The sequence below is a fragment of the Juglans regia genome, chromosome 9 (genome assembly GCF_001411555.2).
Source record: "Juglans regia cultivar Chandler chromosome 9, Walnut 2.0, whole genome shotgun sequence".
Lineage (NCBI taxonomy): Eukaryota > Viridiplantae > Streptophyta > Magnoliopsida > Fagales > Juglandaceae > Juglans > Juglans regia.
In genome coordinates, this window is record NC_049909.1 from 20,204,953 (window position 1) to 20,229,171 (window position 24,219).

The 24,219-nt window shown below is 33.2% G+C and overlaps 4 protein-coding genes across 7 annotated transcripts; 3 read left to right on the forward strand and 1 right to left on the reverse strand.

Moving 5' to 3' along the window:
• The first annotated feature begins 8,388 nt into the window (after window positions 1-8,388).
• On the forward strand, window positions 8,389-11,607 carry LOC108997014 (remorin-like). Of its 2 annotated transcripts, none has more exons than XM_018973087.2 (5): window positions 8,389-8,780; window positions 9,199-9,240; window positions 9,323-9,410; window positions 10,575-10,656; window positions 11,113-11,607. In XM_018973087.2, exons 1-5 carry the CDS (start codon window positions 8,624-8,626, stop codon window positions 11,311-11,313), a joined length of 570 nt encoding a protein of 189 aa, XP_018828632.1. In that variant the 5' UTR covers window positions 8,389-8,623; the 3' UTR covers window positions 11,314-11,607. The 2 variants fall into 2 exon arrangements, with proteins under 2 accessions (XP_018828632.1, XP_018828631.1); XM_018973086.2 differs by having other exon boundaries at window positions 8,390-8,780; window positions 9,190-9,240.
• Window positions 11,608-11,903: 296 nt separating this feature from the next.
• Window positions 11,904-16,996, forward strand: LOC108997112. 2 transcript variants are annotated; one of them, XM_035693967.1, is made up of 14 exons: window positions 11,904-12,265; window positions 12,423-13,190; window positions 13,275-13,402; window positions 13,487-13,607; window positions 13,697-13,795; window positions 13,919-14,218; window positions 14,294-14,401; window positions 14,806-14,877; window positions 15,049-15,135; window positions 15,402-15,473; window positions 15,574-15,663; window positions 16,030-16,137; window positions 16,432-16,500; window positions 16,643-16,996. In XM_035693967.1, exons 1-14 carry the CDS (start codon window positions 11,951-11,953, stop codon window positions 16,715-16,717), a joined length of 2,412 nt encoding a protein of 803 aa, XP_035549860.1. In that variant the 5' UTR covers window positions 11,904-11,950; the 3' UTR covers window positions 16,718-16,996. The 2 variants fall into 2 exon arrangements, with proteins under 2 accessions (XP_035549860.1, XP_018828789.2); XM_018973244.2 differs by having other exon boundaries at window positions 11,904-12,220.
• A 950-nt stretch (window positions 16,997-17,946) lies between these two features.
• LOC108997021 (tetraspanin-10) lies at window positions 17,947-21,848 on the forward strand. 2 transcript variants are annotated; one of them, XM_018973099.2, is made up of 11 exons: window positions 17,947-18,190; window positions 18,692-18,804; window positions 18,920-18,974; window positions 19,070-19,125; window positions 20,008-20,055; window positions 20,237-20,285; window positions 20,372-20,455; window positions 20,572-20,639; window positions 20,943-21,068; window positions 21,344-21,419; window positions 21,548-21,848. In XM_018973099.2, exons 1-11 carry the CDS (start codon window positions 18,137-18,139, stop codon window positions 21,611-21,613), a joined length of 795 nt encoding a protein of 264 aa, XP_018828644.1. In that variant the 5' UTR covers window positions 17,947-18,136; the 3' UTR covers window positions 21,614-21,848. The 2 variants fall into 2 exon arrangements, with proteins under 2 accessions (XP_018828644.1, XP_018828645.1); XM_018973100.2 differs by lacking the exon at window positions 20,372-20,455.
• A 342-nt stretch (window positions 21,849-22,190) lies between these two features.
• LOC108997036 (short-chain dehydrogenase/reductase 2b-like) lies at window positions 22,191-23,183 on the reverse strand. The gene is made up of 3 exons (XM_018973119.2): window positions 23,093-23,183; window positions 22,774-22,880; window positions 22,191-22,568 (listed from the first exon to the last, which is right to left on the reverse strand). Exons 1-3 carry the CDS (start codon window positions 23,181-23,183, stop codon window positions 22,191-22,193), a joined length of 576 nt encoding a protein of 191 aa, XP_018828664.2.
• Window positions 23,184-24,219: the final 1,036 nt, after the last annotated feature.

Sequence of the window (24,219 nt, forward strand, 5' to 3'; positions counted from 1 at the left end):
ACATATATATACTTCCAAGCACACACCAACATTAGAGAGAGAATGTATGCATCAACAAATAATAGAGGCCAAATTAAAAATGACGTCCAGTTAATAGAACGCTTGATTGACATAACTCTTCACCTCTAAAATAGAAGTTTGGAATTTGAAATGCCGCCCAAAAATAAAAAATGACGTCCAACTATATAGCTAATTAGAAATATTATTTTACATTTGTTGATGTCATATATTTTAAGAGGGATGTTACTCTTTATCTCACATCACACACTTTACATATTTTAAAATTATTTTTTATTATTTTATTTTATTTTTGTTAAACTAATTGAGCTGTTCTATTTATCATCCATACACTATATACTTGTTATAAGAAAAATGAAAAAAAATAAGTGAAGTGTGTGGTAAGTGGAAATGATAAATAAAATTATTCATATTTTAAATAGCTTGACAATAGTTAAGATAAAAATTTCCTCTGAACTAACACTTCCCAAGTATAATCAAACATTAGAAAACATACCCTAACGCGGATTAAGATGGTTATAAAGTAAAGTAGATTTATATAAGTTTGGGTTTGCTCTTTCTAATCAGAATTATGGTGAAAGGGTGTCATAAACTAAGCCCATTTATGCAGATTAGAGATTCTTATAATGGCCCAACCCAACCCAATCCAATTTTGTTTTTACTTACAGTGCAACACAAATATTATCAGTTATTTTAAGATATTTTTAAATATTTTATTATCAAATATAAAATACTTTTTAATTTCATATTATTTCACTACTTCTCACATATATATTAAAATATTTTAAGTATAGGAGCTTAATCAATGCTCGCTCAGTTCCTAATTTAAAATCTTCTCGGAATCGTGCTACGCTCACTGAGAGAGTATAGTCTAAGAATGATTTCGATAAGGTAAAATGATTTTTTTTATAGATTTTTTTTACATCCTTAAATATTTAAAAAAAATAGATTTACAATATTATTAAAAAAATTTATTTAATTATTAATTAAAAAAAGAAAAATAGTTCTCCATAGAAATGGTCGGGACCTAAAATGGAGACCATTTATCAACCCTCCAGTGGTGTCGGAATTGGGCTTGACCTCTAACGAAGTGGCAGCCGCAGGGTACTTGATTCAGGAATCCCTCGTACATGAAACAGACGAACTTCTGGACGATAACAAAATATAAAAGGGCAAAGACTAAAGAGAAATGCTTTGGGTCCAAAAAATGTCCCGAATTCGGGACCCGGGATTTTTTTTTTTTTAATTGAATGATTAAAAAAATATTTTTTAATGATGTTGTAAATTTTTTACTTTTTAAAATTTTTTTTATAATGATTAAAAAATATATGAAAAAAAAAGAAGAAAAAAAAAGCTCTATTCTTGACACTTTTTGGATATCGAATTCGGGACCCATAGCAGTACTCTTATTTTTTTATTTAATGTTTATGTAAGTATTTTTTTATTAATATTGTGATTTTTTTAAAAATATTTAAAAATATAAAAAAAAGTATGAAGGGAAAAAAAAAGATATTTAAATGTGTTTAAATGTTGAGCTGAGTTGAATTCTTTATGAATAATAATGAATTGAGATGATAGAGTGAGTTTTATAGGGTCTATCTAAAATGAGTTTAAGATTGCATTTAGATGTTGAGTTGAACTCAGTTCTTGATGAATAATAGTGAGTTGAGTAGTGTAAGAAGTTATGTGAGACCAATCTAAACTGAGTTTAAAATGTGTTTAGATGTTAATATAAGTTTAATACTTTTTATGGGAAGTTGAAAAAAATTGTGAATCCTACGTATAAATATGTGTTAAGTCGAAAAATTTTGTGAATCTCACGTGTAAGGAGGTTTTGAATTGAGATGAATTTAATAATTTGATAATTGAGTGTTTGGATATTAGACTCAGCTTAAAATTAGACTGAGCTCAGCTGAGTCTTGCAACCAAACACAATCTAAATATGTCTGGATGTTAAGATGAGTTTAAATATATTTATAAAAAGTTGAAAAATATTATAGATCTCACGTGTAAATAAGTATTAAATTGAAAAAGGTCGTGAATCTCACGTGTAAAGAAGTTTTGAGTTGATATGAATTTAGTAATTTGACAGTTGAATGTTTAGATTTTAGAATTAACTTAAAATTAGATTAAATTGAGTTGAACTCAGATGAATTTAACAACCAAATGACACCTAACCTTATCGGGACATTCTGTTGGGCTCGACTCTTTTCAATGAAAATGGAAATATCCCCTTTTCTACTCTCCATTTGTTTCAAGAAATAAAGCATACAAGGCCACATTGCAACTTACCATAACACTAAAATCCTGATCAAACGCCTAATGTTTCCAAACGTTACAAGCATTATATGTGTATATATATATATATACACGTGTAATAATTAAGTACTGGCAACTTAGGCCGAGAATAAGCAACTGAAAGCGACATTTCCTCCATGCCCAGAAGAGACTAAAATCTCACTGTCGTGGCCAAAAGTTGATGGCGGCTTGCAGGCATTCTTCTCCTTCTCCTTCTCCTTCCCAGCTCTGTCCAACACCATATCTGATCTCTTTGATCTAGCTTCCCCAGCTGCCTTTCTTTCTATTCTCCTCTTCATAACATACTCTTCTGGAATAAACACATCCATATATGATTCTTATTATTAATCTTTGATGAAAAGAAAATGAGTAGTAGAGTAAAAGGCTACGAGCTTTGGAGACTGCAAAGTCTCATTTGCAGAAAGTGGTAAGGATACAGAACATGCATTTATAGGCGGAAGGAAGACAAAGCAAACTATGGGCGTTTGTCCCCATGTTTATTTTTTCATGAAAACAAGCTGCAGAGTACGTACTACCTTCCAGTTGTGAGGCCGAGGTTCAATGGGTGTCTGAAAAGTTGTTAGTCAATTGCTGTGTAACGCTTGGTGGCTTGGTGCATATGTAGAGGCCATGAGCAACAAGTTTCCCACTCGACAAGTGTACGTACGTGCAACCCAAAATCTACTATGGGATACGGCTAGCTAGCAGCTTCTCTCCTTTTCTCCCTTCTATTTTTCCTTTATTTTTTAGATTATTTTTATGAAAAATGTGTCTATGTATTAATCACTATTTACTTTTATACATCACATCTATAATTTTTCATAAGTTATAGAATGTTTTTCATAAGATCGTATTGAATGATGAATAGTGACTGATAAGAATAATTTATTTTTTAGATTATTTTTATGAAAAATGTGTCTATGTATTAGTCACTATTCACTTTTATACATCACATCTATAATTTTTCATAAGTTATAGAATGTTTTTCATAAGATCATATTGAATGATGAATAGTGACTGATAAGAATAATTTATTTTTTAGATTATTTTTATGAAAAATGTGTCTATGTATTAGTTACTATTCATTTTTATACATCACATCTATAATTTTTCATAAGTTATAGAATGTTTTTCATAAAATTATGTGGAATGATGAATAGTGACTGATAAGAATAATTTTTTTTTTAAATATATATTTTCCATCCAACCCAGAATATAAGTAAATGGCTCAAGGTTTCAAATTACTTTCAAGGACAAGGAGGACTGATGTTTGGTCCATTACAAGTAAGTGACGTGATCATGTCAACACGACTACTCAAGTTTTCAAATCACTTTCGGTGAAAAAGAAGATGAATTTTTTGTGCATTATAAGTAAATGACGTCAGAATGTCTTTCCCAACATTCAAATTGACAAAAAGAATAGACACGAGGAGTCGACGACACGTGGTATTGGTGTCCCCCACTCCCAGTACTACTTTATAATTAAGTTGATCTGTGTCAGTGTGTTCAAGTTTTAAAATGGAAATAAATGATATTTTTCTCGATTGCTCCTGCTACATTATATATTTCCCATTATTAAAGCATTCTCGTTAGATTAGCTAAAATTTAAATTTAATGAAAATTTAGTTATTAGGTTAATAAATTACTCACATTAAATTAGCTATATTTCAAATATTTAGAATATAACTACAATAATATCTAAACTAATTTTTAAATTTAGAACACACTATTCATTCATCAAATCCTTTTTATATTATTTCTTTCTCTCTCTTTTTAATATTAATTATTTCTCTCTCCATTTTAAATGACAATTAAAAAAATATAATTAGAATACAATTACAAATTAATATATAATATTATGAATAGTAAAATATGATAAAATAAAATAAATTTATAATTAAAAAAATTAAAAAATTTTCAAAATTATTAATTATTCATTACTATATAATGAATAAATGGATAATTCAATTTGGAGATTTGATGTGAATAGTTAAAATTAAATTTATCTTATATTATTTTATTGTCATATAATGAAAAAATAGCTATTCCAATGTGGAGATTTATATAAATGGAATAACTAAAAGTTAAATTCATTTTACATTTATAAAAAATGTACTTTAATTTAATTATTCCAATGAGAGTGCTCTTATTAGTGTGCATTCATCTTGCATGTATATATATATATATATATTAAAATAATTAGAGTATTATTAGATACAAGTACAAATTTCATACAAATTTTTTATAAAAAAGTGGATCGCACTATTAATAAAAAATAATTCTTTTTGTACTTTGTTAGGTATGATTGACTTTTCTAAAAATGTTAGTACGAGATTTGTATAAAAAGATGTTTGGATTTGAAGGACATCTCAGTTCATCTCAACTCATCTCAATTTATTTCAATTCATCTCACTATTATTCATTACTATTCAATAATTTTAACTCATAAATCTCACTACTATTCACAATTCATCTCATTATTATTTACAATCTATCTCAAATCATCTCAAGTCATCTTTGAATCCAATCATTTCTTAAATAATTATATATATAGATACTGAATGTACAAATTTCGTGAAAAAGGGTAGACTCGTGAAAAAGTGTGAAAAAATCATTTTTCCTTAATGAGATTTACATTTTTATAAAAGAATTGAAAATAGTTTGTAAATTTAGGGTTTGTCCTTAGTATTACTCTATTTTTAAACAGCTGTTTTATATATTCTCTCTCTTTCTAATTGGTCTATATGTATATATATCCGTTAAAAACCTTTCAAAATATGCACAATATCATTACAAACAAGGTATATGTCTCGTACAGTAAAAAAGAAGAAGAAGAATAAATGTCTCGTTTTTCTAAAATGTAAGCTACGGGTTGAAGAGCTTGAACATGTGGTCTCTGGTCCAGTTAGGCAGTCCCAAATCCCTAAGACCAATGCATGTTCATCAGCGTGGTCGGTTAATTAATTTGACAAGTTACGTTTAGTTATCTTAACTAATCTTAATTTATTATTATAATTTTTTAAAATTTAAATATAAAATATAATAAATAATTTAATTTGTTTAAATTTTAAAATAATAATATTAAAAAATAATATTTTAATAATATTTTATTATCTCAACTCAACTCAATCTAACATCTAAATGCAGCCTAATCTCAGATTATTTACTCAAGATAATATAATTAATTACCGCCCATTGTTAGAAAGGATATATCTATGGATCGAAATTGATGGAGCACTGAACATTTACTGTGAGAATAAAAAATCTAGCTTTTAAAAAGGGTTTAAAAAATCCAAGATTCTTACCAAATACATATAGATAATTAACTTTGAAGGAATGGCCATGCATGATCCAATATTCATTCTTGTTATCTAGAAGTAATTTGTAAAAATAAAATTACAAACTAACATAATTTTATATAAAAAAATTAAATTTATTTTATAATAAAAATATATTTTTAATTTAATATATCACGTTAAATCATATTAATTTATAAATTTATTTTATAATTAAAATATTTCTCATCATGTTATCTTTCTGAAAAGAGCATTGGAACAGGCCGGGTAGCAATAGTTAATGACATGATTAATTTTTAAGCCGTGACATTCAAGAAAGGAATCTGAGACTCAGATGTAAAGCTGCATGCACTTGATTTTCTTAATTTTAGCATGGCATCATGGTAGCTGCTGCATGCTTTAAACGGTGGGTCATGTTTACAGTGGGCAAGCTTGCTTTCATGACTGTGCGTTGGTGCTGGGGACATGTGCTAGCTTTTGTGCTTTTCAATTCACAAGCTGCCAGCTTTCCCAAGAAGATTGATTACTTGCTGGGGATGTGTGACAATAACCCTAGTGGCCATGCCCGTGGTACTGGGGATGTGTGACAATAACCCTAGTGGCCATGCCCGTGGTATTCAGCTTCTGTTCATTGTTTGGATTACTTTTCAAATTCCCCCATCTCTCGAATCTTTTAATGCCCGTGGTTTTCAGCTTCTGATAAGCTTTAATTTGTTCAAAGCTGTGCTACGAACGTTGCGGATTCGTTTATATTTCCAAATATTGGATTAATCCCTAACCTTATGCCCTCCATGCATGCATGCATGCTCTTGGAGGGACACAATTCCCTGCGATTTTCTGCCACAAAACTGACTCCAATCAATGAGATTAACGTCTTGTTTTGATGTTGAATTGAGTTGAGATTATTTAAATTTTTTTTATAAATAGTAATGAATTGAAATGGTGAAATAAATTTTGTAAAATTTACCTAATATGAGTTTAGATGTTAATCTCATTGAGTTTAGATGTTTGGATGTGGGTTCTACGCATAAAGAGGTCTTGAATTGAGTGATATTTAATGATTTGTGAGTTATATATTTAGATGTTGAGTTATGCTTAAATTTAAATTCAATTGAGATGAGTTCACGTTCCAAACAAAACTTAATTATAGAAAATTATAGAAGAACTGGTTCTCTATATCTTATCCCAGGTGAATCTCAGGTGCCCAGTTATCAGTTCCACCTGAACAAGCAACAAAAGCTGCAGGAATTGCATGTGAGCTTGGAAAAGCTTGTTAAATATAACATCTGTTTGCATTTGCTCATGTGTCACATTATAATGCCACTGCTTTTTTAAAAGAATAATTGCGAAGGAGATTTAAAAAATGAAAAATAATAATAATTTAATAAGATAAAAAAAAAAACAAAATCTTAAATAAATAATAAACAAAAGAGGAAAGAAAAAAAGAGCAAAAAACAAAGCAAAAGAACGGATACTCCAATTAATAATTAATAGTTAATTTGCGACTTTATTAAAGATGCATCCGAATCTCTTAAAAAGTTAAAATTGTCTGTCTGCACTTTAGAAAATTCCAATAAGATAATGTGCATGCAAATTAATCTCATAATTTTTTGAATAGTAGTGATCAAATAGTTCGAGTGAAAATGTTTTATTTTATTTTAAAAAACGATAGAGAAAAAAAAGTTAAATAAAAATATTATAAAATAAAAAATTGTTGGAATATAAATTTTTAATTTAATTTAATTTTTAAATTTTGTAAAAATTGTATTGATTTTCTTGTTTTATTTTAAAATTTATAAAAATTATATTATCTTTTATGTTTGAATAATAATTAATTAATAATTATATTAAAAAGTTAAAAAAATTTTAATATTAAAAAATATTTTATATTTAAGTGATGTTTAAGAATCAAATTATTAAAAATTTTAAAAATTATGTGTGTGTACAAATAAGTTGAGCATTCACAATGATTGATGTAAAATACAGTTTTACGTAAAATATAAAAAAAGAAAGTTGATTAAGGCTTCGTTTGGATTTCAAACTAATCTCAACTTATCTCAATTCATTTCAACTCATCATTATAATTTTTTCAAATTCCAATACAAAATATAATAAATAATTCAACTTTTTCAAATTTTAAAATAATAATAATATTAAAAAATAATATTTTAACAATATTTTATTATCTCAACTCAATTCAACTCAATTCACTTCAACATCCAAACACAACCTAAAAGTCATTTCTAATGGATTTTCTTTTTATATTTTACTACAATAATTTTTAGATATAGAAATTACTGTTTATAATTCTAAAATATTTTTAATTTCTTTTCTCTTTCCTCTGACGTTTTTCCCCAATTCTTTTATTTACCATTATTTCATTTCAGCCATCTCTCTCATCGGGACGTTAATTTGCTGTTTGAGGATGGTGACGAAGAGAAAAGTACTTGATCAAAATCTTGTAATAGTAGTTTGGTATTTAAATTTATATATAAAGATATTATAAATATAAAAAAAATATGAAGATATTATAAAATTATTAATAGTTAAAAAAAAATTTAAAATGAATAAAAAAAAATTAAAAAAATAAAATGATATAAAAAAAAAATTGATGTATAATTTATTATAAAAATCAGAACATAAAATAAAAAAATATGTATTTTAATAATATATTTTAAAAAATAGGATAAGAAAACCGAAATGCTGTTATGAGGGGAATTGAATTGGATTTTTTAGGGTAATAAATTGACTGAAAATGAAAATCCTTTATTCCTAAAAGTTCGAGGGGCCAGGCCAGGGTCCCACGTTGATTCGTCCGATATTTCCCAACCACCGCAACCACCTCGTAATCCTATGTGTGTGTGCTCTACAGCAACATTTCTAATCCATCTTGTCGGAGTTTCAACCAAAGTTTGGGCGACGCTAGCAGCTTGTGTTGTTTCTTTCACCGCTGTAGCCTTTCGTTTCCTTTTTGAGGTGCCTGAACCGTGGCTAAATTCAAGGATTACGTTATGGTTGAGGAGGGGACCCAGAAAGTTGATAAGGAGCCTGAAGTACCTGAGAAAGAAGAGGAAGAAAACGAAGAAGTGGCGGCTCGAAATGACTTTGCTGAAGAGAAGGGTGTGATCCCACCTCCTGAACACAAGACTGCTCCTCCGGTCAAAGAAAGTGAGTGACTTCTCTCTCTCTCTCTCTCTCTCTCTGTTTGGTTCCTGAGAAAACGGAGAGAGAAAGTGGAAGTTTCGACAAATATTTTTGTTTTATACTAAGTTGTGTGGAGGTTTTTAGTTTTCTCGTATTCGCATTTTGTAGAAAAATGCATATTTTTGAGCTTTTGAGTTTCGATTATTTTCTTATATCTCTACTTGTTAGCAACGAAATGGAGCCCTAGTGTTTGTCGTCAGTTCTTATTTGCTTAGGTAATTTCTGAAAATGATCTTCCTTGGTTATCGTGCAATAATTCACTTGATTTTCTTTTTCCTTCTAATCTACTCGATTCCTTGGCCACATTTTTCGTATAATGAGGACATTTTGTCTGTAAATCCCGATGTTGTGTTGTGCGAGTTTGATAAATCAGATGTTGCAGATCCCACTGCTGAGAAAAGTTCGGGGGGTTTTGTTGATAGAGGTAAATGCCTGAGGTAATTTTGTTCTTGTGCATTACTTGATATTGTAAGTGATACAGATGACTGTTTGATATGTTTTCTCAGATGCTGTGCTTGCAAAGGTTGCAAATGAGAAAAGGCTGGCTTTAATTAAAGCGTGGGAAGAAAGCGAAAAGACAAAAGCAGAGAACAAGTAAGAGGCTATCTCAAAATTTTCTTATCCCTTTCACCATCTCGTGATATCATTTTTCATGCATTTCCGAATTGCCTCCAGGAGTTAAAAGAACTTTTTATCTATCAATTTAGATCTGTTTGGCAAAAGCATTGCATGCACTCACTCGAATGTTCTTCAAGTTTCTTGGTCTCTGCAAACTCGATAAACATTTTGTTGTTTACAATTACGTTTTTAAAGTTGAATATGACTTCAAACTATGACCTACATCGGTAGACTTGACACATTTAATCGGTCCTGATTTTGGTAATACAATCAAGAAGTTGCTAGCCATGACCAAACTCATATTATCCTTTCTGAACAAAACAAAGTTTATGGGTATTACGAATAATCCCTACAAACAACATCATAATCTCACACTCCCAAACCAATGAAACCATGACTAGTGACAACTCATCCCAAAGAACTTTTTGTTGCAAGTTGTTTTGAAATCACTACTAATCCCAAAAGATTAAGCTAAGGGAAGATGTAGATTTAATCATTTATATTTGTATTAACATTCCCCCCCACGTGTGGGTCAGACTTTTCCTCACGTGTGGGCCAGATCCCCTTCAATGAGTAGGCCCAAAATATAAAATATTTAATTAAACGAGATAAAACATAGAGTTAGAGTTCGAATTTAGGACCTTTGCTCTAATACTATGTGAAATCACTACTTATCCCAAAAGTTTAAGCTGATGGGAGGGGATAGATTTAATCATTTATATTTGTATTAACAGTTGTCCTTTAGTTGTATCAATTTGGTCATTAAATGAGAGGTAATATAATGACGTTACTTACTATTTATGATAAAAGTTAGTGACCCACCATGAGAAATCTTCATAGGAGCCATGGTGACCTTGGGAGCCACGGTTGTGGCTCCCATAGTTACCTCTTTGACTCTATCTTCCTCAGGGTTAACATGTAAAAATAAAATAAAAATCAATTTGGGGGTGAGTTGTAATAAGTCATTTTGGAGTTGTGTTTGAGATTGGCATGGTCATTTATGGAGACGGTATTTACCCAAAATTTGTAGTGTCCAAGTTGATTCTAAAATCAAAAGAAATTGATTCCTGAAGTAAACACCCAATTAGTGGCATATATTCTTAATCTCTTTCTATGATGAGCTTTTTCTCTGCTTGACAGGGCATATAAGAAGCTATCTGCTGTTGAATCATGGGAAAACAGCAGCAAAGCTTCGGTAGATGCACAACTCAAGAAGATTGAGGTAGTAAACTTGGAAGCTGCTATTTTTTTTTTCTTTATAACCTGGTAATATAGATCCTGCATCTCTGTTGAGTTGGCAAGATATCATGGTAAAGAACCATTTTCAAGTTCTTTATGCAGCTTATAATTTTGAGAAACCATTTTATGCGACAATATTATAATCCATATTGGTATTATGGTTCGCTGTTGAAAGGGAGAAAAATCAAACTTTTATCCGCTTTTATTGAAGGACACCAAGACACTCTTAATAAGCATATTAGGATGTGAATACACCTAAAAGTTTAAGCTTTAAGGCTTGGGATTAAGTAATTACATCAATTAATCACTTTCTATCGTTTCCCTCGATATTTCGTAGTTTTTTAATGTCCCCTACACAATTTTAGTCTGAAAATGGTGGTTTGTGACATTCAGTTCAGATACTTGATTGAAAAGCATCTGAAAGACTCTTCCATGACAGGGGAAATTCGAGAAAAAGAAGGCCGAATATGGCGAGAAAATGAAAAACAAATTGGCTGCCATCCACAGGGCTGCTGAAGAAAAGAGGGCCACAGTTGAAGCCAAGAGATGGGAAGAACTCATCAAGGTAGAGGACACAGCTACAAAGTTTCGAACCGCTGGATATGTACCTAGGAATCTTCTTGGATGCTTCAGCTACTGAGATTCTCAGGGAAAGAACTCTTAACAAAGATAAACGAGGAGTTCATCGAAGTGGACTTTGCCTATTTTATTATCTTCATTTGGCTTGGTTTTAGCGTTCTTTGGTACGTGTGTGTGTGAAACGAAACATCTAATTTGTGAGAACTAAGGAATTCCAGTGGTAAATGTAAAATTATTAGAATGTTGGCTTGAATAGTCGAGAATTGCTTGTATATATGTGTGTAACAATGTCGGTAAAGGAAAAAACTTTATCATGCTGCTAGATTGGAATAAATATCGGTGAGTGATAATTTTATTTTTAATATTTTTTAATTTAAATTTTTAATATTTTTAAAATTGTAAATATAGATAGTATTTTTTGTAAATACCGAAATTTTATTCCCGGATAAAGCTTTGCATTAAATTTTTTTTCCCTTTTTAATATTTATTGATACACTAATTAATGGGAAGTTGTGTCATATTTATAAGCATAAAAATATTAATATTATATTTTACAATGACAACGGGGTACTGTAGTGGACAAAGTTGAGAAACTCTCCGTCGACAAAATGCCACGTCGGTATTCTCGACCAGATAACTAAAACCCCCCTCCCGGGCCGTTTAATTCTATCACGCAATCCCCAAACTCCGATGACAAAATGGATGGTCTAATTTCTCTCAGCTGTGCAGGCAACGTCGCCAACACCAGCTCCTTCTTCACAAGCCAAACCCGCCCTCATTTGTTGTTCTCATGCACTCGAGGAAGAAGAACAACCACAACCGTTTCATTCATCACCAGGGAAAAGGGTAATAGATTCACTGTTTTCGCTTCTAAAGATGGAGATCCTCCCAAGCTCGACCAATGGGATCAGATGGAGCTCAAGTTTGGTCACTTGCTTGGCGAGGATCCCAAACTGACCCTAGCCAAGGTCTCCCTCCTTTCTCGCGACACACGACACACGACACACGTATTGGTTGTCATTCTGGGCTGCCATTATTTCTTATTTATTTATGTTTATTGGAATTGTGCCTTGTTAGATATTAGTGTTTGATCATAGTTTTAGTTATTCTTGTTTATATTTATTTGTTAGATGAGATTCTATCTGAAGGTTATATATTTATTTGTTTCAGATAATGGGCAGAAAAGCGAATCCAGATGCTTCGTATCTTGAAATTGAGAAAAACTTTTATAAGAGAAAAGGAAAGTTAGTGGAAATAAAGGAGGTTCCTTTTGATGGGTCGAAGGAAGTGCAGTCATCAAGTTCGTTGGATGGTTTGAACTTGGTTCGACCTGTGCCCAAGAAAGGATTCACTCTGAAAGCTGATGATGAGCCACCAAAGATAAAGAAACCAAACCAAGCGGTTGGGAAGGCGGCAGGTAAGACTAAAGGTAGTGTTCCCAATGTTATCCTGAGAAAACCAAATTTGTTCAATAACAATGATGCTGGAGAAAAGCCGTCGAAGTTGAGGATTAAACCAAATTTATCATTAAAAATGGGGAATGGGCGAGCGAAGGATACATTTAGTGATATGACTCTGTTAAGGAAGCCGGAACCAGTGAGTGTCAATAAAGTTACTGAGAAGAGACAAGAGACTTATAGCAATGTGAATGCCAAAGTTGATAGTAGTGAATCGGATATGAGGAAAGAAGAAGCAAATGATGAATTTGTTGCTTTCACACTGTTAGCAAGGCCTGAACCAGTGAATGCCAATACAAAACTTGTGAATGAGCATGACCACTTTGGGGGTGCTGAAGTTGAAGTCCAGGATGATATTGGAGAGAGTGTTTTGAAAGGCTTGCCAGAACCTACCAGAACTGACAATGCAACCAAAGACAATTTCATGGAGATCGAGGATGGCTTCTTTTCAAATGAAGCTGGGCAAGAGATTGGATCCAATGTAGGTGTTGCTCTATATTGCATTTATCTTAATCATTTATAATTATTGATATTAACATTGTGATGGGGCTTTTAAGGAGTACAGCCACTCGAACAGGGTGATATGAGATCCAGTCAGGAGGTTACCGCATTCACTGGACTGCCTGATAAAAATTCAGTCGACTCCAGAGCCAAGTTGTCCGTGGAAGCTGCACTACTAGGAAAACCAAAAAGGTGCTTGAAGTCATTCTTACTATTTTTGTATTTGCAGTTCTTCTGTTGCTAGTTTTGTTTGATTAGCAGGTTTCTTTGCTTTAGATTAGACCAATCTGTGAAGAGAACTCCAAAGTCTACCAGAGGAGAGACAGTACTCATGAATTCTGAAGCTTATGGTAATGCTGCTGAATTTGACGATCTTGTTGCTAAATCACCTTTGAAGGTCAGATTATATGAACCTTATACTTTTGTTTAGTTTGAGCAGTATAGTGTGCCACTCCTTCCTCTTCACTGTATGTCTTACATTTGTAGGGAAGCGAAGATACTGATTGGAGCAAGGCACAAGATCTGTTTAAGACAGGAAATAGGGGAGAAGTGGAATTAATAAGCTCTAGCACCAGAGGTTTTGTTGTAAGTGCACTTTTGACAGCAGTCCAATATATGCACTGCTTTGCTTCTCCCTTGTGATGTGCATTTTCAAATTAAGAATTTCCATCTATACTGCTTTCTGAACTTGATCGAACCATTTTACAGGTATCTTTTGGCTCTTTGATAGGGTTTCTGCCATACCGTAACCTTACTGCCAAGTGGAAGTTCTTAGCTTTCGAGTCATGGTTGAGACAGAAGGGCCTAGACCCATCAATGTATAGACAAAATTTAGGGACTATTGGAAGTTATGATGTAGCAAACATGAATACTCCTCTTAACTCAACCGTAGATCCAAAAGTTGATAAAAGTCTTGCAGGAGAAATATTGGCGGACATGAAATTGGAAGATCTTCTTAGAGTTTATGACCAAGAGAAAATTAAATTCTTGTCATCCTTTTTGGGCCAGGTTTGGAAAAAAAACTGATTTGATGTTAAGACTTAACTATTCAATCTTGGAGTTTTATAAAATTTATGCTTGCAGAAAATCAAAGTAAATGTGGTGTTGGCAGATAGAACATTTAGAAAGCTTGTATTTTCAGTCAAGCCAAAAGAGAAGGAAGAAGATGTTGACAAGAAGAGAAGTCTCATGGTTAGGGCTACATTCTCTTGTGACATTTCTTGGATTCATTTCTTTGTCCTTTCTTTTTCTTTTTATGCTCACTCTTGAAGTGCTTGAAAGCAACCGCCACATTATGGCGGGAGCAATGCTATCAAATAACATGAAATTCAAGGCTTTTAGTTTTCACTATTTCATGGTACTTCTTTCGTAATTTTTCATGCAAAGGACAGTGGAAAAATGAACACACACACACACACGTATTGGCAGGAAGTGTGATAGTAACTTTTCGTACCTACAAGCTTGCTAAAAAATTGCACTTGAATGACTCGAATTGTGACCTTTTACTTTTAAAGTAGCTATTTTCACATACTCAGTTCTGAATTTGATTATAGAAATATGCAGTCTTCAAGCTCTTGTATCATGTACTGTAACAGGCTAAACTTCAAGTCGGGGATGTTGTGAAATGTGGCATCAAGAAGATTACTTATTTTGGCATTTTTGTTGAGGTAAGTGAAAGGTCTTCTGCTCATTGTTCTTGGAATCAGTCTTCTTACAACTGATGAGAAGCTGTTCAAACATGTAAACGGGATCATTGAGTTACAAACATGGAACCATGATTGACATATAGATTTTCTACCTGATTCTCTGTTATCATAAACTTGACTTATCTGTTGAAGGTTGAAGGAGTGCCTGCATTGATTCATCAGTCAGAAGTTTCATGGGATGTCACTCTGGACCCTGCGTCATACTTTAAAATTGGTCAGGTATTACTGAAGGACCATGCCATAACAAATTAGCTATATTTCTTCCCTCTATCTGACATGGCCTTATTTAAGTATTTTGTTTAATTTGATGAATCTTGGGGAAAAGGCTGTGAATCTTCCTGACAATGATTCCATGCCTTTCCTACTTGCAATCTCATTTCAGTGCTTTGTTTAGAGCCAAACCTTGCGGAGCACTTTACATATATGTATATACATATATCATGTACATCTTCTTTGAACTTTAAAGAAAATCATTGTGGTCTCAGATTGTGGAGGCAAAGGTTCACGAATTGGATTTTGCACTTGGACGCATATTTTTGTCACTAAAGGAGATTTCGGTAATCTAAGTTCATTGGCTTGTCCATATTTGAATTTCTATCTTTTTATCAAGAAAGTATGTATAAATAGTATACTGAAAGTCATGCTTTTCTGTTGCAGCCAGATCCATTGACTGAGTCCTTGGAATCTGTGGTTGGTGATAGTAATCCCTTGGATGGGAGACTACAAGTGGCACAAGCAGAAGCTGAGGTTATTGTGTTCGACCTTTTAGTAGGACCTTTTTTTTCTCATTTTTAAGATAAGCTCCCTGTGAGTAGGACTAAATTATCTTCTTGTGTTATGGTAATTTACAGGGAACAGTACACTGATAAAGATTGTTGTGAAAAAAAGAAAGTCTTGAAAACATTCATGAATAAATGAAAGAGTTAAATGAATAATTCTGTCAGTTTTACTTGCCATTTCTCTACTTCGGACAGCTGGTTAACAATTGGAATATTTGAATTAAAACTACAATCATTGATACAACAGTAGTCTTGAGTATATTTTGTATAAAATAGTATTATGACAATTGAATGTCTTATCATCACTATGTGCTTTCTATTTGTGTTTGGACAGTGGGTTGATATTGAATGTCTTATCAAAGAACTGCAACAGATGGAAGGGATCCATTCTGTATCAAAAGGCCGCTTTTTCTTGAGCCCGGGTTTAGCTCCAACATTTCAGGTACAAAGACCTAAATCCCCAGATACAATGCAGGGGGTTAATATTTAAAAAGTTGATAAAAATTAAATAGAATCATTTACTTCGGGAAGTGTCAGTTCAAATGCTCTGGTTCTTTGACCATGTTGGCAATACCAGATTACATCTTGACTATGTTGGCAGTACCAGAGTCCCAGTTGTAAAACTCGATTTTCTCGAGCGCATGATATGTGGGCATCAAAACTATATGATTTTCTATTGCTTTTGCGTTGGAATCCAGTTCATAAAATATGTTCATTCATTTATCTTCTCGTGCAGGTGTATATGGCATCCATGTTTGAGAATCAATACAAGATACTAGCTCGATGTGGTAACAAAGTACAAGAGGTAAATACGTCATAATTTGCTTGTTTAGGTGGTGTCCAACAGAACTAGATCTCTCAACCACCTATCACTCTCCTTCCTGAATAAAAGAGTTTTGATCTTGCTCAATTTTAGAATCTCATCCTCTCATCATGATTTTGGGCAGGTGATTGTTCAAACATCACTAGGTAAAGAAGAGATGAAAGCCGCAATTCTAACATGTACCAACAAAGTGGAATAGTAGTTTATTATTCTCTGGTTTTTGTAAATTTCCATATTATGCTCGCCAATAAATTTAGAGCAAGAAAGATACACGAAAATCTTTTAAAGGCCAAGAGGGTCAGAAATTTCATGATCATTTATAGAGGCAAGTTTCTGTAATTTTCTTTCAAGTTGTAACAATCAATTATAGTGGTAGACTTATTATTCTTTTGTTTACTTTGTGTTAGTAATTCAGTTCTAATGTGACCTTTTTATTTTCCTCTGAGGGAGTAATGCAGCTGATTAACCTTCGATTTCATGGTCATCGAAATCGGTAGGCACTTGTATGGAATCTCTAGATGTACTCTGTTTCTGGCAAGTAGATCTTAGTTTCAACTTTTTACCAAGTAATAATTGGCTGGTTTTGACTATGGAGAGTGTATGATACTCGGGAGATGGGAATGTCACTTGTAACTGTTAATCAACAATGTGACACATATGTTGGGGGTTCATGTTCATTAAGCTTTAGGTTTTAAGGTTTCCATCAATGTTCTATTTTTTTTGCATGAGATCTGATGGAACTCTGATCTCAGAAGTTTCAAGTGGTATAATTATTGTAAAATGAGTTGTAAAAGAATAGTAAAAGTCCATCGAAGACAATACAATGGTAGCATGCTATTTAAGGACAGGTTTGGTTACACAAAATAAAAATAAAAATCTTATAATATTTTATTTAATTTTTAACAAAAGATTTCATTTCATCTTATTTGAACTGTGTAATCAAACGAGATTTAAGTAGTTAATGAGTTTAAGACAAATACATATTCATTTCAAACAGTCAATATAAATAATTTATTTTTTGTTTTAAATTTTAAATTTATTTAAAACTCAGAAATGAAAATAGTAGGAATTAAAAACCCAAGGGGTCCGGCATATTTCCCATGCAAATTACAACTATCAACGTTAGTTCAACCTCTGTCTTTGACTTCCACCACGTTCACATCTTTCCGTTAGACGGGATGTCGTGTCGTGTTTGGTGGTATACAATAAAGAACATGAACCATGACCGTTGGGTTTTCTCATCGGGGGTGGTGCCTTTCAAAAATGTTACTTTCTCAGCTCAATTTGCATTTTTATTTTGACTATTTTTATTTTTTTTTAATTTTTAATTTACTTAATAATTAAGAAAATGATATTAACATTTTTTTATATTTTTTAAAAATACTACTCAGAATAACACCGCTCAATGCCCTCGCTACTTTACAATATTCTATTATTTTCCCAGACAGGACAAGCCCCTCTCCTCCGACTTCCTCTCTCACTGTCTCTCTTCATCAAGTCCCGATTACCACTACCTTCTGAGCTCCAGAAGGAACTATTTCTTTTTTATGTTTGGTTATTTGTTTTGAACATAAATTCCCACACATAATTTCTGACAGTGAAGGAGGGAAGGTGAAAAATGGGTGTCGGAACAAGCACCTTTGTTATCAGATGGATCAACTTTCTCACCATGGTAAGCTTTGTGCTCTTCATTTCCTTCTAATTTGTTTATAATCTACCTGATTTTTTTCACTTCGAAAGTTGATCCTTTTTGTAAATTTTGAAAAGTTGATCCTTTAAGCGTGCTCGATTTCTTGGCTTTCTCTTATGTGGTGGGTTCTTTTTTAGTTCTCTTTAACGTCTGTTTGTTTCACTTCGGACAAATCGATTTTATCCGTCATTCGCTCTAAATCCGGTTTCCTACTTTTCAATCTGCTCTCAAAATGCTTTTATAGTTGATTCTGCAAATTCTTCTTCATGGTTTTTGGATTATGATGTAGCGGTACCCCATATTTTTAGCTCGCTACCCGTTTATATTTGAAATTTTATTTAATTTACCAAAAAGATACGGACAACTCTCATCGATGGTTAATAGAAGTGAATAACTTAAAGAATCGAAGCAACTAAGTAAATCATGTGCCTTGTGACAAGTTCCATATGGGGTTTGATCTGACTTCCTGTTCTCATCGTACAGCTTTTATCTGTAGCTGTCATAATTTTTGGAATATGGATGAGCACTCATCACGATGGCTGTCGAAGGTCTCTCACTCTCCCTGTTTTAGGACTTGGTGCTTTTATCTTTGTCATGTAAGTTTTTCTTTCTCTATTAATGGACGCTGACACCTTCACATACTTCAATTCTTTTCCCTACACCTTATTCTCTAAACATTCACTTTCACGTTTCTGTTTTCCGTAACTTCAGATCTATAATCGGGTTTTTTGGCGCACTCAAAAACAGCTCCATACTCTTGTGGATTGTATCCTTTTCAAAATGAGTATTTGTGTGCTATCTACATTATTCCTTTTCTCTCTCTTTTTTTTTTGCGGGTAGACCTTGACGCTTCTCTTGCAGTACCTGATTATGTTGTGCTTCGTTTTGGTGGGAATTCTGGTATTCACTGTAATGGCGTAAGTATATGTGAAGCTGAAGTGATTTGTCATCTCAAGTGAAGCTTATGATAGGCCTTGGATAACCTTTTTTAGGACTTTATAATTTTTTTTTTCATTAGAATTTTATATTTTTCTGCAATAACCCTGTTATGTTATTCTATATTTTGCTCTGGTTGCTAATGTATAAGTTTGAATGTTAACATCGCAGTTTTCAATCTAAATATGCCCTTATGCCTATTGAGATTTGATTTTCGTTGAAAGCTACTTATTGGAATATTCTCTCAGGGGATAATCGCATTTAAGAGAGAAATCTAGTAAATAGGTGTTATATGTGTAGAAATGATGATTTGAGTATGGCTTGGTATGTATGTTTTCTTACAACTAAAGAAGTAAATATTCCAAAATGGTGTGTTTTGACATATCGAATGTTCATACACAGCCCTGAATTTATTTGGTTGGGGTGACCCCTAATTCATATCTAAAAAGATCCCCCTAAGTTCTTACCCAAACTTGAGGGCCTCAAGTTTGAGAGAGAGTGACATGATGTGGGCCGAACTCGAGGGGACCTTGATCTGCTTCATACATGCTCGAATTTTGTTTGGATCATTTATTTTTTGTAGGAACATTTTATTATGTATTTCGGATCTATTGTGATCATTCTTCTTATAAAATGAATAGTATTATATATTACTTTTAGGTGAATGCTGTGACAAAAACAGGGGATTCAGTGAAAACGAGGATGTTGTATGACATGTTGTGTGTAAATGGTTTGATCTTTGTTTTGGTCTATAATTAGAAGTATTCTCAACAAGTAACACGCCCTCTTTTACTAGTGCTTGTTAAAAATTATATAATATTTACCTATTAAAAAATTATATAACTTCCTGCCTTTATTTGTAGATTTATTGTAACGAATAATGGATCCGGTCATAGCGTTGCGGGATTGAGGTGAGAATGCATGCAATTCATTTGATAGCGTCTCCTTCACTTTGCTTTTGGTTGATAAAATGCCGTTTTGTGGTATTTACTGTAGAAATTCTTTTTGAATGGTATAAATTTGTCGTCACTTCTTTTTTGTTTTGATTATATTTTGCATGGGTCTGTGACTAATCTATCCTCGTCTGGTTAGGTATAAAGAGTACCAGCTTCAAGAATACCATTCGTGGTTTCTAAAACAAGTAAGAATCTTTAGTTATTAGCAACGTAAAGAATAGTAGTGTGACGTTGCCCTGTATTTGTACTTGATGTTGGTCTTTTTGTTTAGCTGAACAATACTCAAAACTGGAAGCGTTTGAAGAGTTGTCTTGTGAAATCTGAAGATTGCAATAACTTATTGAAAAAATATAAGGTCCGATTTTGAAATTTTTTTGTTGAATTTGCTCATCCATCTCCAGTGTAAACAGTGGTGATGTTTTTACTTTTGCCAACCATTTGATTCAATATTTTTTTAGTTCTTGATTGCAGACTCTCAAACAATACAAGTTGGCAAAACTGAGTCCCATTGAAGCTGGCTGCTGCCGACCGCCATCTGAGTAGGTCCCTTACCATTGTAAAATTTACCCCAAGGTTTTCATTTCTTTTTTTAATTTTCCAGGATAGTTCCTTTACTGTATAAATTTAATTGTCAAACAGCCTGTTTTTATTCATTGAATGCCATGTACTTGTTGAAAAAAAATTGCAGATCCATTACATCACAATACATGCATTCTAACAATATTTCTCAATGTATGATTACACTTTACATGATGCATGCAGTTTATGGCAGACAATAAGTCAGAATAGTGATGACTCATGTCACTAACATTATTATTTTCTGAAATTCCACTCAATTACAGATGTGGTTATCCTGCTGTCAATGCTTCTTACTATGACTTGAGCTTTCATCCAATCAGCACCAGCAAGGATTGCAAACTTTACAAGAATTCCCGTGTCACCAAGTGCTATAACTGTGATTCCTGCAAGTAATCATCATCTGTACTCATGCTCTTTTCCTCTTTTTCCTACTTGCTTGAAAATGTTCCCATTTTTGCTTTGAGGACTGTTAGAGCCACAAAAGAATTGTACAAAAGTAATCCCACAAACTGACGTGATTTCATGTGATCTGTTGAATCTACTTTACAATAAAGTAACTTCACAATCTGATGAACTACATCAAGTTAACTCAATTTGTAGGATTACTTTTGTGTAATTCATTTGTGGCTAGATCATTAATCTTTTGCGTTTCACCAATTGCCAGGGCTGGTGTTGCACAATACATGAAAATTGAGTGGAGAGTAGTAGCTGTCTTCAATATTGTTTTATTTGTTGTCCTGGTAAGACACTCCACTCTATTCCTCACCAACTTGTGACAGTTTTGGAAGTAATCTTTCCATAGCACCCTTTGATCAGTCAGTAAATAATAATGCCCTGACTTCCATATTTCATTTGTTGTGCAATGTAGTCGATGATATACTTTGTGGGGTGCTGTGCGAGACGAAATGCTGCCCAGAACCCTTCTAAAGCATGAAGAGGAGAGAGACTACTAATTTTCAGGAACCTCGATTAGAAAATAGAAAGACCCCATTGTTCTAATTACCGTTTTTCTTGAAAAGAAACATTGAAGTGAGCAACTGTTGTCTCATGCAGTGGGTTGGAAGTTTGGAACGGTTTTTAATGGAAGCGTTGCATTAACCGTGTACAAATTTTTAAGTTTTCTGATGTTATGGAAACAAATTGTTTTAATTTATGGTTACCTTCTGGAAGGATGCTCTAGTTTTTAACACGAGAAATATGAAAGTTCATAGTTTCTCAATTCCTCCTAAACATGGATTTCTATATTTCTTCAAAAAAAAAAAAAAAAACTCTTTCAACTTCCAAAACAAATTCCAATAAACTAGGTCGTTTAAATAAGTTCCCAATACACAACATGTTTGCAATATATGCTGACCAAAAATGAAACATAGCCAGATAGCTTTATTCAATCTCCACTCCAGGTTCCCCCAGAAAAAAAAAAGGAAAAATGTACCAACTGCATGGACCGAAGAAACTGCAACGAAATGTAGTATAAAAGATAAGCAATTGCATTATATTGCATCAACTATCAATTAAAAGGTAGACACTTCTGTCTGCTCAAAGTAGAGGCCGGAAGGTCCACCTTCTGGCATCAAAGCCAGCATTACAGGACCTTTAGCACCTTCTTCGACACTCAACACCCCGGTGTTGCCATTCAAGTCTGTTTTGGTGTGGCCGGGACTAACCGAGTTAATGGCAATGTCGCGATAGTTCTTAGCCAGAACTCTTGTATAAGCATTGAGAGCTGCCTTGGAGATCATATACGCATAAAAAATTTTAGGCCACCCTTTGATTTCTACCAAATTCTCCTTAACATCTTCTAAAAACCCTTCCACCACCTTGTCCACTTTCTCTTCTGTGAGTTCATCTACATCTCCTAGCTCCTTTCTTGTATTCTCATTTGAAATAAACTGAAATACAAAACATACCCATTTAAAAATTAATCTTTCAAACAATTTTCAGCACCAAATTATGTTTATAGAATTTCTATAAAGTTTTGATCTTGCACCTAATCATCATAGACAACCATTAAGATTCCCCAAGTTCTGCTTTGAATTATCACCAGAGATCACTTGGTTGCATCTAAAGTACATAATAAAACTACTAGTATGTTACCTGTAGTTGTCCCAAGAGGAAGGAGACATTTACTATTCTTGGTGAATTAGACAATTGTAGAAGTGGAATGAGAGCTTTGCAAACTAGCAAACTAGCTTGATCCCATACTATTTAAAATTTCTATTGTCCAGACACTAGGCTGGATGTCCACTCTCTATCGTTCATTAGTGGGATCTTGTCTCTTGGAGCTCCAAGAAATAGCCCACGATTTCTCGTTTGAGCTACGAATCCGAGCATCAAGCGCTCGCTCTCACTATAGCTGAAGTTTTATGGCTTACTCATCTCCTATGTGATCTTTAGGTCACTTTAACCCACCGACCTTTACTTCTTTGTGACAACAAAGTGCTATTTTTTTGAGCTCCAATCTCGTATCCCATAAGCGCGTCAAACACATCGACCTTGATTATCATTTTCTACGTGAACTTATTGTTGTTGGAACTCTTTGTCTTCAGCATGTTTCGTCCCACTTGCAACTGGTCGACGTCTCCACCAAGAGTGTTTCACGGGATCTTTATGTTTTTTTTCCGATCCAAGCTTCGAGTGTGTGTTAATCCTACTCTTAGCTTACAGGGGGCTGTAGAGGATTCCAGTAAATCAGTTATTGATTTACGGAATCCTCCTTCATCTTATCCTCCTTGATTATAGGAGATACAGTTTTCCCTTTGTAATTATATTTCCTATTTTATCTCTTTGTATTCAAACTATACTCTGTTTTGTATACATCAATATAAACGAAATACTCCACCAGAGAGAAGTGTGGTGGTTTTACAAATATTGTTAGTTTAGATATCCCAATCCAAGTCCTTTGTTGGCCCCCGTTACAACTGCAATCCTAGGAAGATGATGTTTGAAACATGTGCAGAAGCATAGAAATGGAGGGTGTCATCATTAATCACACTATAATCTCAAGGCTTATTTATATTAGAGAACATCAAACGAACCAAATTTTAAGTACCTCTTCGTCCCTGAAGTTGGATTCCTTTTTGGTTATGTTTCTGCCATTTGTGTGGAATTTCTATGGTTCTTGCTCTAGTTTTTTTTTTTTTTTCTAAGCAAGCAGTTTCATAAATAAACTAAGGGGTACAAGATACAAGATTCAATGGGGTGAGAGTCCTCAAACAAACATCCCAAAACAAACAAACGCAACACCAATAAAAACAAAAAAATGGATCTGGAGCCAAAATTTGGCTCCCACCCATTTCCCCATAAAGGGAAGCTGCTTTGAAGTGGATTTTGAATAGTCTGATAAACAGACTATTAAATTGCGACTAAAAGTCGCAGTGAGACGGTGTGTGCTGTAACTTGTTTGTTTGGAATGGCTGGAAGAGACTTTCACGCTCACTTTCATCTGATCCTCGGTTAGGGAAAGCGGGAACATAGGATATCAACCAAAAACTGTGTCGAGTTGCCGACAAAGGGCCAACACAGGCGATGGTGGCACGTGCA